This window comes from Maniola hyperantus, chromosome 19 (assembly GCF_902806685.2).
Source record: "Maniola hyperantus chromosome 19, iAphHyp1.2, whole genome shotgun sequence".
In the NCBI taxonomy this organism is placed as follows: domain Eukaryota; kingdom Metazoa; phylum Arthropoda; class Insecta; order Lepidoptera; family Nymphalidae; genus Maniola; species Maniola hyperantus.
This window is the reverse complement of record NC_048554.1, coordinates 7,453,794-7,470,968: the sequence shown is the minus strand read 5'-3', so window position 1 is coordinate 7,470,968 and position 17,175 is coordinate 7,453,794. Positions and strand designations below refer to the sequence as shown.

The window sequence follows — 17,175 nt, the reverse complement described above, 5'->3', positions numbered from 1 at the left end:
CCAAGATAGGTAGTATTGTAGTGGTAGTATTCGTTATATGAATAGTCATATACCGACATTATATAATATTTGTACATCACCACCCATTTTATAATATTTGAATGCGAAAGAGTGTTTGTTTGTTGTTTTTTCCTTAATTCACGTCGCAACGGAGCAACGGATTGACGAGATTTTTTGATGGTGGTGGTGATGTGTGTTTAAGACCTGGAGTGTGACATAGGCTACTTTTTATCCCGGAAAATCAAAGAGCTCCCACGGAATTTAAAAAAAATCTAAATTGCACCCGTGCGAAGCCGGAGCAGGTCGCTAGTACATATTACCTACACGTAACAAAATATTCTATTTACATACCTCTACTTTCCCGCTTTCAGAATAAACTCTTAATTGTAAGGGTTCCTTTAATGCCTCCTCAGGTACCAACTTAATCGTCCTAAGCCATCCATTTGTTGCCACTTCTATGAAGAGAACACCGTCGGTAATCCTCGCAGAACCACCTGGATTTACTAAAGGCCCTGTGTATATTGAGATAGTAAGCTTCGCCGACGTTTGAATCCAATCAAAGCGCAGCGGAGACGGCAAGTCTTTAGACTTGTCTTTGGTTTCCACTTGACCCCACCCCGCTCGCCGGCTTATCGAGACCGGCAAGTCACTCGACTGTATTAGACTCTGCATTATTTTACTCGGCGGGCTACCTTTGACGTTTTCTTCGCTTTTAGCCGTAATTTTCTTTCTAACGGGCGTTATACAATTTGCTAAGTTTTCCATAGATTTCCTTACTAGTTCTTGTGCTTTAGACGGTTCTCGTAAGCGGTCGGATTTAGGGGATGGATTTGTGATATCGAAAAGTTCCTCAGCGTCTGGCCTGTCGAACCGAAGAGGTCCCACTAAACATTTTGCCAGAAGTGAATCATAATTGACCCAGGGATGGATTTTATCGAATAGTTCCGTAGCATCAATACCAGCGCCACGCATAAGTTCTTCTGGCCCTGCAAATGGAATATGAAATGTGACATTGTAATTATATTGGCAAATTATGTTTCTAAAATATTGCCTCGTCCGAAAATGCTAATAGGATGAACTTCACTCTCAACTTCGTAATCACTAGGTACTCATATTATTATAAATGCGAAAGTATTGTTTTTTTATTGATTCGTTCTTCAAACAGGCTGCAACGAAGCATCGGATCGGCGTGATTTTTGACATGGATACAGTTAAAGACCTGGAGAGCGACATATGCAACTTTTTTTTTTATCCCGGACAATCAAATCCATGCGCACGAAGTCGCGGCCATCAGCTAGTATGATTTGCCTGTGAATTTTGGGTGAGCAGCAACTATAAAGAGCATTCTATCAGCATTTGGACTGGGTAAAATAGTAATGGTAATACCTCCAGGATGATAAGCTAAATAATGTGAGATATTATAAACTCTCCCTCGTATCGCTAACCAGGCGTCCTCTGAAAAAGAAAACGTTACAAAATTATCATCTTACTGAATAAAACAAGCAACCCCTTTTAGTAACATTAATTCATGAATATTTATTTTTGTGAATTTGTTGCACGAAATGTATACCTAGCAATGGAAGCTATTTGAAAGCTATGTAAATTAATTGAAACTTAAAATGTTTCAAAGATTATTAAGGGGTAGTAAAGGGTAAAGTACTTTAGAGAATAAATAAACAGGTTAACAAAGTTGGTATAGCTTGTAGAGAGAGCCAGCGCGTGGCAGAATTTTCTTATTTTATAAAAGCTGAAAGTTTCTCTTCGTATCGTCGGCAACACTGGGAGGAACGTTTGTTTGGGTGTTTGTTTGGATCATCATGGCTTAGGGAGATAACAGGTGATAAAACTTTTTTATATTTTCTTCGGAGTAGTATTAGAAATCACGTCATGCATTGCCAGACACTTCGTGTCGTGGGAACTACCGCCAGAAATCCTTAATCGTTAATAATTTATTAAACTTAGAAGGTTAAGTCATACATTGCCATACTAAGTGTTTGGCAATGTATGACGTGATTTCTAATACCTACAATTCTGAACAAAATACAAAAAAATTAGACTTTATACTTTAACGTAAGATTTTTTACACCTTTATTACCTCTGTTATCTCCGAAAGCCACCATGATCCAAACAAACATTCCTCCCAGTGTTGGAGACAATACGCAGAGAACTTTTATAAAATAAGGAAGGTCTAGCACGCGCTGGCTCTCTCTATAATAAGTCTTCATATTTACTTCTGCAGCGAGCGTTAGAGCTTTGGTCCAGGCTCCTACAGTTATCGTTGCGAGCTGCACTGCGATAATTCATGTAGTTGCTTACATAACAAATCATACACACCTTCGCGCGCGTTCGGTGCGACGTCGTGCTATGCAGCTTGCGTCGCCCGTAGTGTTTGTTTCAAGTGTTAGGTATACGAGCTTAGCGTTTGCATGAATAATGAGCAGGGCGAGAACTCAGTGCACTTGAATACGATTACTGAGCATGACAAGCGCGTTTGCATCATTCTATATCCACTATGTGTTATACGATTAAGGTCCCAACACACTTGAGTTGCACTGTACGATGCGGCGCAACAAATTTATGTGAGTTTGTATGCTACCGCGTCTCGCAGCGCAGGGCGAATGCGTTTGGATCTTTAGGCTTACGAGGTCAGGACAGCTCCAGTACCTTTAGTACGAGATTTTATGTCTGACCAACGTTGATAGTATTCGAGTGTCGAAAACCTTCCGCATTATAGTAAGCTGAATCTTAACTGCCTTGTTTTAAAGTTCAAGTTAGTCTACACATCTACAGCCAGCGCTCCAAGCGGAAACGTTGCGAAATTAAAATCAGTGGCATTGAATTTTTGACTTCAATTCAAGGCTCTTTAGGTTCATTTTACTTTGACGGTATTGTGTTTCGACTCTCGACATAAAATCTTATACTAAGCATACAGATGGCAATCGGGGGGCTTATTCACTAGTTTACTTTGTGTGCTGTGTGCAGCAAGTTCCGCAGGCGTGACGGGACGGATGCGGCCGCCCACGCCGGTGAGGTCCTTCCCTGAGTTCCCCAGCCGTATCCAGTCCATCAGACTGTGTCCAGGTTGCAGCACACATTTGTTGCGTGGATTGCCTAAAAAAACAATGATTTATTAACAAGTTTCACCTTTTGAGTCGTCTCTGCTTGACGTTCTCTCCGAATTAGGTACCGGAGGAACGATAAGTCCAAATTCAATAATCTAATCTAATCCATTCAAATTCATAATTCACCGCTTAGATGACGGCATATCGATAACCATTACTGTTCATAATATTACCGTCATACGGAGGCTTTCCTATGCGGATAAAAAGGTTCACTTCAAAAAACTTATAAAGTAACAATTCTACTCCATGCACTCTCTGTTTCAGAATAGTCAATATTGGTTGTGAAAAAGTTGGCGTATTGTCACAAACATTGGTCAAATAATTATAATAGCAAAATAATTTATATTTATTGTTTAATTATATTTTGAGTATTATGAAAAAACAGTTATCGACATAAACTTAACTAAAAAAGATATTCCCTCTGAAATATTGGTGTTTAGGTGGTTATTTAACAAAATATTATAAAAGCGCATTTTATCATTTTGACGTCTTAATGTTGGCTATGATTGGATCATACTAATTTGAAATAGGCCTATTGGCGATATGATGGCTGCTATTCTTCGTTTCATTTTTGATACACTGACAACAAATCCTGAGATAACCACATCACTGATCCCGTCTAATGCTATTGCAAATGACATCAAAGAAAACTTTCCTTGCTTATTTCCGGAACATTTCCGGACTTAAAAGCTATTTTGAAAATGCTTTCTACAACGTGAGCGACGCTAGTCGTTACAAAGCCGTTTTTGCCATTTTTGTCTAAAATACAGGTCACTGCTTTAGTAAAGATCACAATTTATACTCGTGCTTGAACAAAGAAAGCGCTTAATGAAGCTACATTTTTACATCGGCACTATTCATAAAGAACTTCAGCCAAGTGTGTCCTTTCCTAGCCAAATCGGCCATGACATCATATTTACATAAAAATGGCTTATCGATATCGCCGTTAAAATTCCCTGTATAGCATGATACTGCATGATATGACATAATGCTGAGTTAAATACTAATTGGTATTGGTAAATATACGTATAAACGGTTAACCGTTCTACGTTCTGCGTGATAAACTTACGAATCTACAAAATCTTAAGTCTATTTTAATTCATATACGTTTGTGTTCTTGGCTATGGCGTAATAATAAAAAAATGTAAATAATACAGCTGTGGTAGCCTACTGGTTAGGACGTCCGCCTTCCAATCGGAGGTTGGGGGTTCGATCCCGGGCACCTCTAACTTATCGGAGTTATGTGCGTTTTTAAGTAATCACAATATCACTTGCTTTAACGGTGAAGGAAAACATCGTGAGGAAACCTGCATGCCTGAGAGTTCCCCATAATGTTCTCAAAGGTGTGTGAAGTCTGCCAATCCGCACTTGGCCAGCGTGGTAGACTATGGCCAAAACCCTTCTCACTCTGAGAGGAGACCCGTGCTCTGTAGTGAGCCGGCGATGGGTTGATCATGATGAAATAATACAGATTGATTCATTAACCATACATGACGAAATAATATGGCACATATTATATTGCGTCCTGTAGATGGACATAGCAACGGACATACCGAAAAAAACCGGCCAAGTGCGAGTCAGACTCGGGCGTGCTCACGCTCCGAGAGTTCCGTACTACAGTCGTATTTTTTGCCATTTTACACGATAAATCACAAAATATTATGCATAAAAATAAATAAAAATCTGTTTTAGAATGTACAGGTAAAGCCCTTTCATATATTAGGTATCTTACTTGGTATAGTGATCTTACTTTGAAAATTGAAAATAATAATTATTGGTTCATGAAGACGTTTTAATTTTGTTTTGTGATGTGACCACAAATTCACGGCATTTCAGATTTATTCCTATACTTGTGCTATAAGACCTATCTGCCTGCCAAATTTCATGATTCTAGGTCAACGGGAAATACCCTATAGCTTTTCTTGACAGACACGACAAACGGAGAGACATACAGACAACGAAGTGATCCTATAAGGGTTCCTTTTTTCCTTTTGAGGCATGGAACCCTAAAAATATTAGGATTAAAAAAAACGAAATTCACGAGCATCAGCTAATACCTCCCACAATAAACAAAAAGTATTATCATCTCAAAAGGGATTACCCCAGCTTACATGACGTGTTGTTATGTCAAATCCTTCTATTTTAAATTCCCCACAACACTCGGCTTAAAATTTGCGTCACGTTCCTCTTCCATCCTTTGTAAGCTCTGAGTTCCATTTGTTTTAAGAGAAGTGTATTCCCAGCGCTGCCCATACTAACGAAGTTCGATTCTTATTTGAATACTAGCTTATCCTCACGACTTCGTTCGCGTGGATTACACAAATTTCACCCCCTTAGGGGTTGAATTGTTAAAAATCCTTTCTTAGCCTACGTCATAATAGCTATCTGCATGCCTTTCAGCCCGATCCGTCCAGTAGTTTGAGCTGTGCGTTGATAGATCAGTCGGTCAGTCAGTCAGTCAGTCACCCTTTCCTTTTATATACTTAGACTAGCTTATTCCCGCGACTTCGTCCGCGTGGACTACACAAATTTCAAACTTCTATTTTACCCTTTAGGAGTTGAATTTTCAAAAATCCTTTCTTAGCCGATGTCTACGTCATAATAGTTCCTGCATGCCTCTCAGTCCGATCCGACTAGTAGTTTGAGCTGTGCGTTAATAGGTGAGATTCAAACTTCATTTGTATGAGGTACGCTCGGGAGCTTTCGAAGGAGACTCAATATGCATTGTTTGAAATTTGAAGGTAAAATTCAACGTTGCGCGTCGTACAGTACCTATCTATAGTCTATACCTCCTACATAAGTCGTGTCATTACCTATAAGTCCCGCAAATTGATATTGCGCTGGAACCATGTCTCATTAACATTGAAATAACGTCATTTTGATGTATATTTAAGTAAAAATCGAAATTTTATGTACTACTTCGTAGTAAAAAATAAAAATATACCATCAGCTCGAAACTTCAGTCTAGTGCTGACGTCATTAAAATGGCGGCAACGCGCATTAGCAATTTGCGGGATTTACCTATACCATGAGCCATCCTGCGTTATGTGTGCCTTTCAAGGATCACATAGGATAAAAATATAATATACAATCAAACTATATAGCATAACGAAGTATTCAGTTTCAAATTAGTTTACAGGTATTTTTAAAGTTTACTTAAAAGGTGAACAAATAGCTTTTCGCCATCTTTTCGCTGAAATGCGTTAGGGGCGCACTATAGGCGGCCCCTTGTTACCCCGAACTGACAATTATTCATGACTAGCTGATGCCCGCGACTTCGTCCGCGTGGATTTACGTTTTTCAAAATCCTGCGGGAACTCTTTGATTTTCCGGGTTATAAAGTAGCCTATGTGTTAATCCAGGGTATAATGTGTTTCCATTCCAAATTTCAGCCAAATCCGTCCAGTAGTTTTTGCGTGAAGGAGTAACAAACATACACACACACACACACACACACAAACTTTCGCCTTTAGTCCGTACAAAATGAGAACTCACGCGCCATTTTAGCTCTATGTGTCAACTGTCATGTCAAATGTCCTATTCACCTCTATAACAAGGACTAAAATCGTACTTTTCACTTGACAGTTGACACAAAAAGTTAAAATGGCGCGTGAGAACTTATAATTTATGCATTATATTTTACTTATCTTTTAAGCAAACTAAGGAAAAAGGGACTATCACTTTTCTAATAATAATTTCTCTCTATTTTCTTGCAAACTTGATTGTCATACTTAGGTGCATAGGCAAAGTCCATGATGAAAATGTGGAAAGCCGAAAACTGGCAAATAGCAATATTTTTTGTTTGTTTAGGCCCTTACCCTCGTTTCACCTTTAATACAATAATTAAATTTGAATACAAACATAACTACGAACTTTGTTAGCGAAACCGCTGATAGGTACGTAGTATGTACATGTTGAGTAAACAGATTAATTAATCAGAGTCTGTAAAGAAATGCTTTAATTATACTTAACTATTATACAGGGTGTAACCAGAACGCTAGCAAAAACGAAGACTGATGATTACTGATATGATAACACCAAAAAAACGCGAAAAAATCTAAAAACAATTACATTTTGAAAAAGTTCACGATATATTCCAAATAAAACATCTGACTGACGCTAGAGATCAACGAACGCTGTGTAAGTAGGCCATTCGGCGTCAATGCTACATCGTAGGCGGGGCATTGACCCGAGTTTTGCACGCTATACACTGCGGGGTTGACAAATACTAAATCACTAAAACTACAAAATAAGGCAAATGGTTATTATTAGTATTAGATTGTTTGGGTAGTATAACAATAACGCTGTTTTTGCTAGAGTTCTGCACCTATGGCTCCATATTCAAACTAACAAATTTTACCTTTGTATAGTACCTATCTAATTAGTACTACCATAGTATCTATGAAGTATAATTTAACAAAGTGTACAATTTTATTAGTAAGAGCCTCATAACATAAGCCCTTATAAGTAGACTGAAAACGAATTTACGCGTGTGGGAACTAACAAGCAAAAGCTAGCACAAAATAAATGACCTAAGGACGACGGAGCCATTACTATAATCTTCTGTGCTTGTCTCCACCGACCCTCGTAAATGGCGACAAATATTAAAATGAAAACAGCCTGAAAGTTGTTTTCACAAACCCTTTTCCTTACGTACTACCTATGAATAATATACCTACCTAAGTATAATTTTCTTTTTACCGGGTTCCATACCTGAAAAGGAATAACGGAACCCTTATAGGATCAATTTGTTGTCTGTCTGTCTGTCGGTCTGTCAAGAAACCTACAGGCACAGAAGATATAATAGTACTAAAGGTACAGGGTACTCCCCGTTGACCTAGAATCATGAAATTTGGCATGTAGGTAGGTCTTTTAGCTGACATTAGGGGAAAAATCTGAAAACCGTGAATTTGTGGTTATATCACACAAAAAAGTTAAATTGTGGTTACACACACACAACACGTTGAACACGGCATGTCGTTGTCGAACCCTTCCGAGTTCCGATATTTTCAATATCTACCTACGCTCACGGTTGCAAAATTCCGATCCGAATTCCAATAAGGTAGGAAGGGGACTACGAATTGGAATTTGGAGTGACGGATCGTTTAGGGCGATTGAATTTGATTGAAACCAACGATCTCCGAATCGAAACATTGTCCGAATTGAAAAATGTGAATAAAGATAAAATGTCTGCCTGTTTATATACATAGTTAAGTACTTAATTATTTTAGTTGCAGAATATGAAGTATTTTCAGAAACCCAATTTATTATGCTAGTGAAGTGAATTTATGAATGAAATATTATGTCATTATTAAAAATGGCCGAACTAGGGATATCAGCACCGAAATCATTGTAACAAATCTATACTTATATAATAAAGGGGAAATATTTGTTTGTAATCGATAAATTCTGAAGTTAATTAACTGTTTTTAATAATTCTTTTACCATTAGGAAGCTACTTTATCCAGAAGTAGCATAGGGTATAAATTACATATTATGTAGGTACCTACGAACAAAGTTGCGGGCAAAGCACTGAGGAGAGAATTCTTACCTTTTCCTATGGGGCAAAGGCTAGTAGGTATACCTAACGCGTAAAAATTAACTCCTCACGCGCCATTTTTACTTTTTGCTTGTCAAAAGTACGATTTTAGTCCTTATTTTAAAGGTTAACCGTACTTTTGACATGACAGTTGACCCCCATAGAGTTAAAATGGCGCGTGAGGACTCGTTTTGTACGGACTTTATAATGTTACTCAGGTTTACTCAGGTAAAAAAGTTACAAGATTAGCCAACACAGTAAGAAAATATTCTAAAGACTTTTCAGCGCATTAGCTGCAGGAGACTGGAGAGCAAGTGGAAATATTTTATTAGAAGTTTGATCATACCTGAAAGTTGTACGTACAATGAATTTTTCTATGTTAAGTATATTATGAGTTTGTACAGTGTACCAATTAATATTAAACTTGTTAGAGATGGGTTCACGTTTTATAAGTTTCTGAAAGGTATTTTATAATATTTATTATTTCAAAATCTGCTTGTCTAACTAACTTCAAGGCACTAAATGACGTTTTGAAGCGAAAAGCTTGAAAAGGGGGTAACAATCGATGAAACGTCTTGATGAAATCTCCATATGAGTGAGCGAAGTAGGCTACAGCTTCTCTTTTGTTGAGTGTCCCACGACATCTCACGGATTTTTTAAATAGAAATACTAGACGATGCTTGCGACTTAGTCCGCGTGGGTTTAGGTTTTTCAAAATCCCGTGGGAACTCTTTGGTTTCCCGGGATAAACATTACCATTAGCCCTTGTCACTCTCCATGTCTTTAACCACATCTATGGAATAGATCAAGTTGAATCTTTGTTCCGTTGCGGCGTAGTACCAATAAACAAACACACTTTCACATTTATACTCAATATGTGGTAGATGCATCCGACTATTCGAAAGTACTTGTAAAAGTTTATTTGAATAAAAAAGATTTTTATTTTTATTTATTTATGGGTAGTGAATTTTCACATAATATCAGTTTAAATGAAAAAAATCACGATATATATATTACAAGCCAGTTGGCAAGTCTAGCTTAACACTCTCAGAAATGATAGTGGAACTGTGTCACAAGTTTTTAGCAATTTTCAAAGACTTGCTCAAAATTTTCCACGAGCTTCTGATAGGTAGGTATACCTACGTTGCTTGTGTCGTCGGCTGTGAGTGAACAGGAAAATGTCTTGTTCGGGAAATGTGAGCACTTTATTTTCTTTTTCTTTCTTATCAGAAAAGGGCTTTTCGTTTATCCTCCGCAAAAGGGTTATTTTTACAAGAAATGTTTTTTGTAGGTAATAATGTTATTTAACACGTGCCCGTGAAATTATTTAATTTATCTTTAAAGCTAATTTATTATTTCGACCACCCATGGCTTCGCTGCCGTGGGAATTCAGAAAAATCGGTTCTGGTCCTTATTCTGGTTTATATTAAAGGTGCAGCTTTATAGCTTCAAAAATGTTTCGGCTGGGTCAGTCAGTGATTCAGGATTTATCTTTACATATTTAGATTTCTAATAGTTTAAGTATACATTAACATTATTATTGAGTTGAAAACTTTGAGGTATTTTTTTGTAACACTAGTAACAAAGAATGATTAAAAAGTTTGGCTTTTTGTTTCTAAAAAGTATGACTTTTTGTTTGTAAATTATAAAACCATAATAAAATTACTAAACAAGGAGATTTTTGATTAAACAGTTTACGTCGCGTAAAGTTTTCTAAAGAAATATAATTGGAAAACTTTTAGTAGGAAGAAAATTGGAATTTAAAAATAAATTAAACCAACGAAACGAGTTAAAACAAAAAAAAATTGTTAAGAAAATAATAATCGGATCTGTCCTATTTGAACCATGTATTTTAATTAATTGTTGGAAGTTGATGTGAAAAAATAATAACAACCTATTAAGAAAAAATCTTAGTTTTTTAGAGTTCCGTACCTCAAAAGGAAAAACGGAACCCTTATAGGATCACTTTGTTGTCTGTCTGTCTGTCAAGAAACCTACAGCCGTTGACCTAGAATCATGAAATTTGGCAGGTAGGTTGTAGCTGGCTTTAGGGGAAAAATCTGAAAACCGTGAATTTAGGGTTAGATCACACAAAAAAAAATTAAATTGTGGTCATGAACTAATAATTAGTATTTTCAATATTCGAAGTAATATAACTATATCAAGTGGGGTATCATATGAAAGGGCTTTACTTGTGCATTCTAAAACAGATTTTTATTTAAAAAGCATCATAGTTTTTGAATTATCGTGCAAAATGTCGAAAAAATACGACTGTAGTACGGAACCCTCAGTGTGCGAGCCTGACTCGCACGTGGCCGGTTTTATTAATCTACTATCTAATCTCTTTCGACTGATATTATGTAATTTCGAACGCCCGCGATTTCGCGCGCGAAAATATAAATCCTTTGTATTCCCTTATCCCTATCCCTTGAGAATTTCGAAACTTCTGCGTTATGCCTTGCTAAATAAGGGGAACTTCAGCTTTCAGCCCGAGAGTTTAGGTTGATAAGTTAAAGTGAGACAGGACTTTATTTTTAGGGTTCCGTACCTCAAAAGGAAAAACGGAACCCTTATAGGATCACTTTTTAATGTACCTATGAGATTGATGTACCTAACTACATTTGCATAGGAAGAACATTCCGAAGCAGAGCATGTGGTTGGGTAGATTTACTTGACAATTAAAAAGCACTTTGTAAATTTTAATAAAATTAAAAAAAAACTTACTAAAGGTATAAGTTGATATAAACAAACTTTTAATATTCATTGCAACAGTCGACTAGCACGAGTCACCGCATCCAATTAAGTTATTTAATTTCCGTTTAACATGGACAAGCGACGTCGCCTAACGAAAGCCATTTTCAGGCTTTAAATTTATAATAAATCTGATATACAAACAAGCAAAATTGGATTGTAACAATACGCCTGCAACTTGTATATTAGTTTTTTTGAAATAAAAGTAAAGTAAATGCAACTTATTAAAGTCCCGCTGGCGCTGATGCCTGAAACTACAAAAAAAAATATTCGCTAAGAGAAACATAAAGAAGGAGCTCACAGGATTATTGAATTCCAAACAATGCAAAACAAAGATTACGTATAAATAAAACAACAGCAAAAGGACTTTTGAAACAAATATACTAAATAAATGAGAGATTTAAAGTAATAAGCCGTAATTACAACTAAAAAGAAAAGATATTCAATAATTTTCCTTTGAACATATTCAAAATATTATGTTCAAAACTTATTACGTGATTAAGATTCCGGAAACTTTTAGAATGCAAATTCTTTTAATACCGACCTTAAGTCGGAAAAATATTTATACGCACGTTAAATTTTTTGTACCGATATAAGAATCTCTAGATATAACAAACATTTCGACTTCATAAAAAAAACTTTTATATGAAAATACGAAAAGTTTTGTAATCATAGTGTGTGTGTTTAGAATTAAGAGTATGTAGGTATGTACAGACTACAGATATACTTGGATAAAATACACTATATTATATCATAAAAAATACACGCTTTCTTCGGCTACTTCATCCGAGTGGATTCTAAAATCGACTGTCTTGAACATCGATATAAATGACAAGATATGGTCAAGCGAACAAAATTTTTCACGATTTTGGAACCAAATAAATCAGCGCTTCTTAGATACTAATGAACGACCCGTTTAAAATCCAGACGTCACTGAGGTTGCATTGGTGCACCACTGAGTCGGTGCCATTTTGTTTGTTCAATAGCCATGTCCATACGAAGTAATATATAAGTCAATGGTCTTGACTATAGAATGTAGACTTTAGAGAGAACCTACATGATGTAGAGGCTACACGCAAAATCTCAAGTTCCTAGATCAGAGCTGTATGTTAATATGTCAGTCAGACTGTTTCTCCCATAGGTATATTTTTCTAACCAGCTTATACTCGCGACTTCGTCTTTAAAATCCCCACTTAGGGGTGAAATTTTGAAAAATCCTTTCATAGTGGATACCTGCTCTTTACGAAGAACACACTTTCCAAATTTCATATCTCTAGGACCAGTGGCATAGGCTGTGCGTTGATAATAAGTCCGTCAGTCAGGACTTTGAATTTTATATATACAGAAAGATACATACCTACTGTGGTTTTCCCAAATGTTACTCGCCAAAAAACAACGACTAAATAGTTATATATTTTAGTTATAGTTAATAAAATTTCTAAGTCACAGAAGATAGATGCCGAAGAATGATCCATTGAACATATTTAGAGCACGTATGTATTTCCCTCAGTTGGAGTCGAAGGTATAAAAGACAGGAAACGTATTTCTACTATTGATTTCGTTCATGTTAACAATTCTGGACCTTAAATTCAAGCCATTGAGCTGGAAATTAAGGTCCAGAATTATTCAGCCAAAGCAGTATTATATTATTTGGTTCAGTTGAATCCACAATTCGTAATCATGGTTTCATTTAGTTACTTTTAATGTAGCTAATAGGTAACATACCACGATTAATTTGATGTTTTGACACATTTGTGGTCATATATTAACCACAAAATAAGCTTAGAATCATGAGTTCATTTATTTACTTTTCCCATTTTTAGATACCTATTACCTACACGAGGTTAGTTTATAAGTATTAGATTTTCTGGTTTTATTCAATGAATTAATCTTGTTCGAATGAATTCAAGCCATGTTGATGTGCGATGAAATGATTTTCGAGGAACAAAATTAAGTTAGAGTCATTTAGTGATAATTAATTGAATAATAAAGTGTGAAATGTGATTGAGGTACAAGATTCCTCTTCTTCAAGAGGACTTCTTTCGCGATGTCATATCAAATTCCAGCGCCGTAAATTTTACCTATAGAACAAAAACCCGTAGGAAATTTCGAGGAGGTGCTTGATATCTAATCTGAAAATTTGTAAGGTTTATAATGGTAAATAACTGTATAATATAATAAACTAGACCTACTAGACCATGGTGGGTGTTTTGAAATGTGCATAGTGAAAGTTGTTTTTTTAAGAAACCGAAAAGGTACTTTAGTTTACAATCCACACCACCTTCATACCAAGAACGTTTCGTTTTGTTGCACATTTAATTAAGGCGACCTGAAATACCAGGCAGTTCCACCAACTTGAAAAATATAAACTGGCAGATCTAGTCTACCAATCAGACAACGCAGCTAGAACTACTATATTAGCTTTTGTCAAATATGCCGCCTCGTTATCTCTACTGACTCTTCGACTAGAATTTCCGATCAGGAAAAGCCATCAAAGCATTCAAGTATTTTGTACAACCTTTTGTCGCTAATAGGTACATAAATATAATCTTCAGTCAAGAAATTGGTCCTCAGGGCGCTGAATTTAACTTTGTAATATAATGGGAACTCTAAAACTAATTAAAGACGACGCTTAGGCGACGGTTGACAACGCTTGATGTGTTAAGATTAGTTAAGGTTAATTAAAAAGCTTAGAATAGAATACATAGTTAATTAAACAATACTGCGAATTCGATATCACTACCTATAGCTTGCAGGCACACGAGTAGGTTGCAGGGTCACATTAGGGCTACTAGATCTCAATACATCATGATCAATCCAACACTAGCCCACTGGCTACAGACAAACGTTCGCGTTTATAATATTAGTGTGATTATTTATATTCTCAAAAATTGTTGCGTTTGTATGTACTAGATAAACTGACCAATATGAAAATACTTTCACTTTCATTATAGCTCCAATGACGTTTAAATTTGGTGTATAGTTTTGCAAATTATGAAGAAAACTATTTTTTCAACTATTTGAATCGTAATATCTCAGAAACGGTGACTCTTAGGAGAAAAATTGTAAAGACAATTTTTATAGATAATTGCATGATCTACAATTTGGTTGTACCTATTTAAATGATAAAACTTACCGTTTGGCTGAAAAATGCAAGAACCCATATTTGTAACTTTGACCTTGAATATCTTTTTTTTGCAAATGTCGGTTCGATTGGGACTTTTCACATTTTATTTATAATAGTGTTCCTAAAATTCGTACAAATTTTCAGCTGTATGGGAATTAATGTAACTTTGAATGTCTAATACGACTGGACTATTAGGGATAGAAATTATCAACTGATTTTTCAAATAGAATTTGCATAGGTACTATCCCCACGTTATGCGATAAAACCATAATGTTTAAGTGCCACACAACACTAACCAGCCTACCAAACTCCTAAACAGCAGGCCACTAATAGATAAAAACATTACAGCAATTCTAGAAGCGTATTTTCATGTTCGGTTTGTCCTTTAATCACACCGCAACGGAGCAATGGATCGACGTGATTTTTTGCATGGAAAGATTTGGAGTCATGTGGACTAATCTACTTTTTATTACAGAAAATCAAAGAGATCCATCTTTGAATTCTCGCAGTGTAGTAGTGATATATAAAAAGACCAATTTTCTACTAGTCTACCTAATCGGAAACGTGACTCTACCTAAGTTCCATGTCGAATTCTGATCATATTATATTATCAGGTATAAGGTAGAGATTTGGTATCGAAGGTAAGTAGGTAGTTAGGCATCGTAGATAGATGAAATTGTTCCATCTCCCTGGAGACAAATAAATTTCGAGGACAACCTGCTCCGAACCTTAATTGACTGCGAGCCTCAATATTATAAGTATAGGTACTACTACCTACTTATGTATTGTTGAATCCTGCATATTAGTAAACTAGGCTCATAAGTCATATTATAGTGATGATATGTATGTCTACCGTGTCTAAGTGTGTATATTAGGTATTACATTAGTAATAGTCCCAATAGTCCTTGAAGTAGTAGTTGAAGTAGTTACCTATTTCAACGCGACAGACATCGTCTAGAATCTAGACGCCCAATGATTTGTCATCTCAGTGCGACCTATGTGCTACGAAACGTGATATGGTCACCTTAAGGGTGATATCTATAGAGCGCACTCTGACTTTGCTTACAATTAAGACAGAGTTAAAACGAGACAGAACTATATCTCTCCAAGATATCTCTCACATAAATCTGTCTCGTTTTACCAAGTCAAAGTGCGTTCTGTAGATCTCGGCCCTACTTTTGCAAAAGAATGATATAAATAACTGAAAAAATTAGTGTGTATCGGTTGACGATGATGGTGAAAGAATGTAGATATAGCATGGCGTCTTTACCGCCAATGGCGAGTTCGAGAAAAGCCCCCGGAGAGTGAAAGTGTGAAACATTTTATCTTGTTCTAATAAAAATTATATTAACGTTATAAAAATAAAGTTAGGTATTTTCTTTAGATCTTGTCTCTGAAATAAGAGGCTATAAGAAGAAAAGTGCTTTCCAGATAAAAATAATATAATTCATGCCTATCTAGTGTCTGCTTACATATAACTAGTTGCTGTTTAGAAAATTTATTTTTAATGCAACTAAGTATCTAATACTTAGTTGCATTAAAAAGCCTCAATAGCTCAACTGGTAAAGGAGTGGACTGAAAACCGAAAGGTCGACGGTTCAAACCCCGCCCGTTGCACTATTGTCGTACCTACTCCTAGCACAAGCTTCACGCTTAGTTGGAGAGGAAAAAGGGGAATATTAGTCATTTAACATGGCTAATGTTCTTTTTAAAAAAAAAAATACTTTTCGTACAGAGTTTTTCAATAGTAGCGCGGCTCCTACAAGTTGTAAATTGTAATACAGGGAACGTGAAGGAACTGTATGAAGGCTTACTCTGCGTAACATGCATAGGAGCTGCGCTGCTGCTGTCGCTCTTTCCACATTGTGACGTCTGCATCGATGCAAGGAACATTGCAAATCGTATAAGTACGCATTCAGAATACATATTTGTACATAGATGAATAAGTCATGCGGTCACGTTTTTTGTCTTCTAAACCCACTTTGAACGGTGTCGGAGTAAAAGAGTTTTGAACACGCGGACGAAGTCTAGTCTAAGAATCTAGTTATTAATTAGTATAAAAAGATTACTGAGTTTAGATACTTTTCAGTTTTCACACGTAGGTTAATCTGTACAAAAAGTCTAAATTTTTTACTTGAAAATTTCTGCTTCTTACTCGTATTTCACTTTACGAGAATTTGAAAAAAAAAAGTGTTTGGGCTTTGGATAATTCTAGTGATCTGACAACGATAAAACCTGCTTGGGCTGGCTTGGGCTTCGGATTAAATCCTGCTCTTAAGTAGGATTTAATCTGAAGCCCAAGCAGATTTAAAGACCAAGAGACTTGGAGATTTAGATCTGCATGAATCGCTGTATACGTCAAGTAGGGATAATGTACTCGTATGTCTTAAATTTTAATTTCCGCCGAACTTTTATTTCATAGTCCTCTATTAAGTGAGTTCGATGATATAGCCTATGGGTATGGACGCCTTCCTTTCTCTAGAAGTAAAGATGTGTAGCGAGATTAATTGTTTGGTCCCACACACACCTTTCTTATCTGGTGCTGGAATGTAGACCCCGTACTGAAAAACGTAGCATTGGGCGACCCCCACAAACGCAAGGACCATCTCAATTCACTAGCGACCCGCCCCGGCTTC

The 17,175-nt window shown here is 36.3% G+C and overlaps 1 protein-coding gene across 2 annotated transcripts in view; it reads right to left on the bottom strand.

The window, feature by feature from the left end:
* Positions 1-17,175, bottom strand: part of LOC117990960 (cytochrome b5 reductase 4) — an 80,686-nt gene that overhangs the window by 11,432 nt on the left and 52,079 nt on the right. For both annotated transcript variants that reach the window (XM_034978463.2, XM_034978465.2), the window contains 3 exons: positions 2,965-3,111; positions 1,387-1,455; positions 352-986 (listed from right to left, as the gene is read on the bottom strand). In XM_034978463.2, coding sequence (XP_034834354.1) covers positions 352-986; positions 1,387-1,455; positions 2,965-3,111 — 851 coding nt within the window. The remainder of the gene's footprint in view (positions 1-351; positions 987-1,386; positions 1,456-2,964; positions 3,112-17,175) is intronic.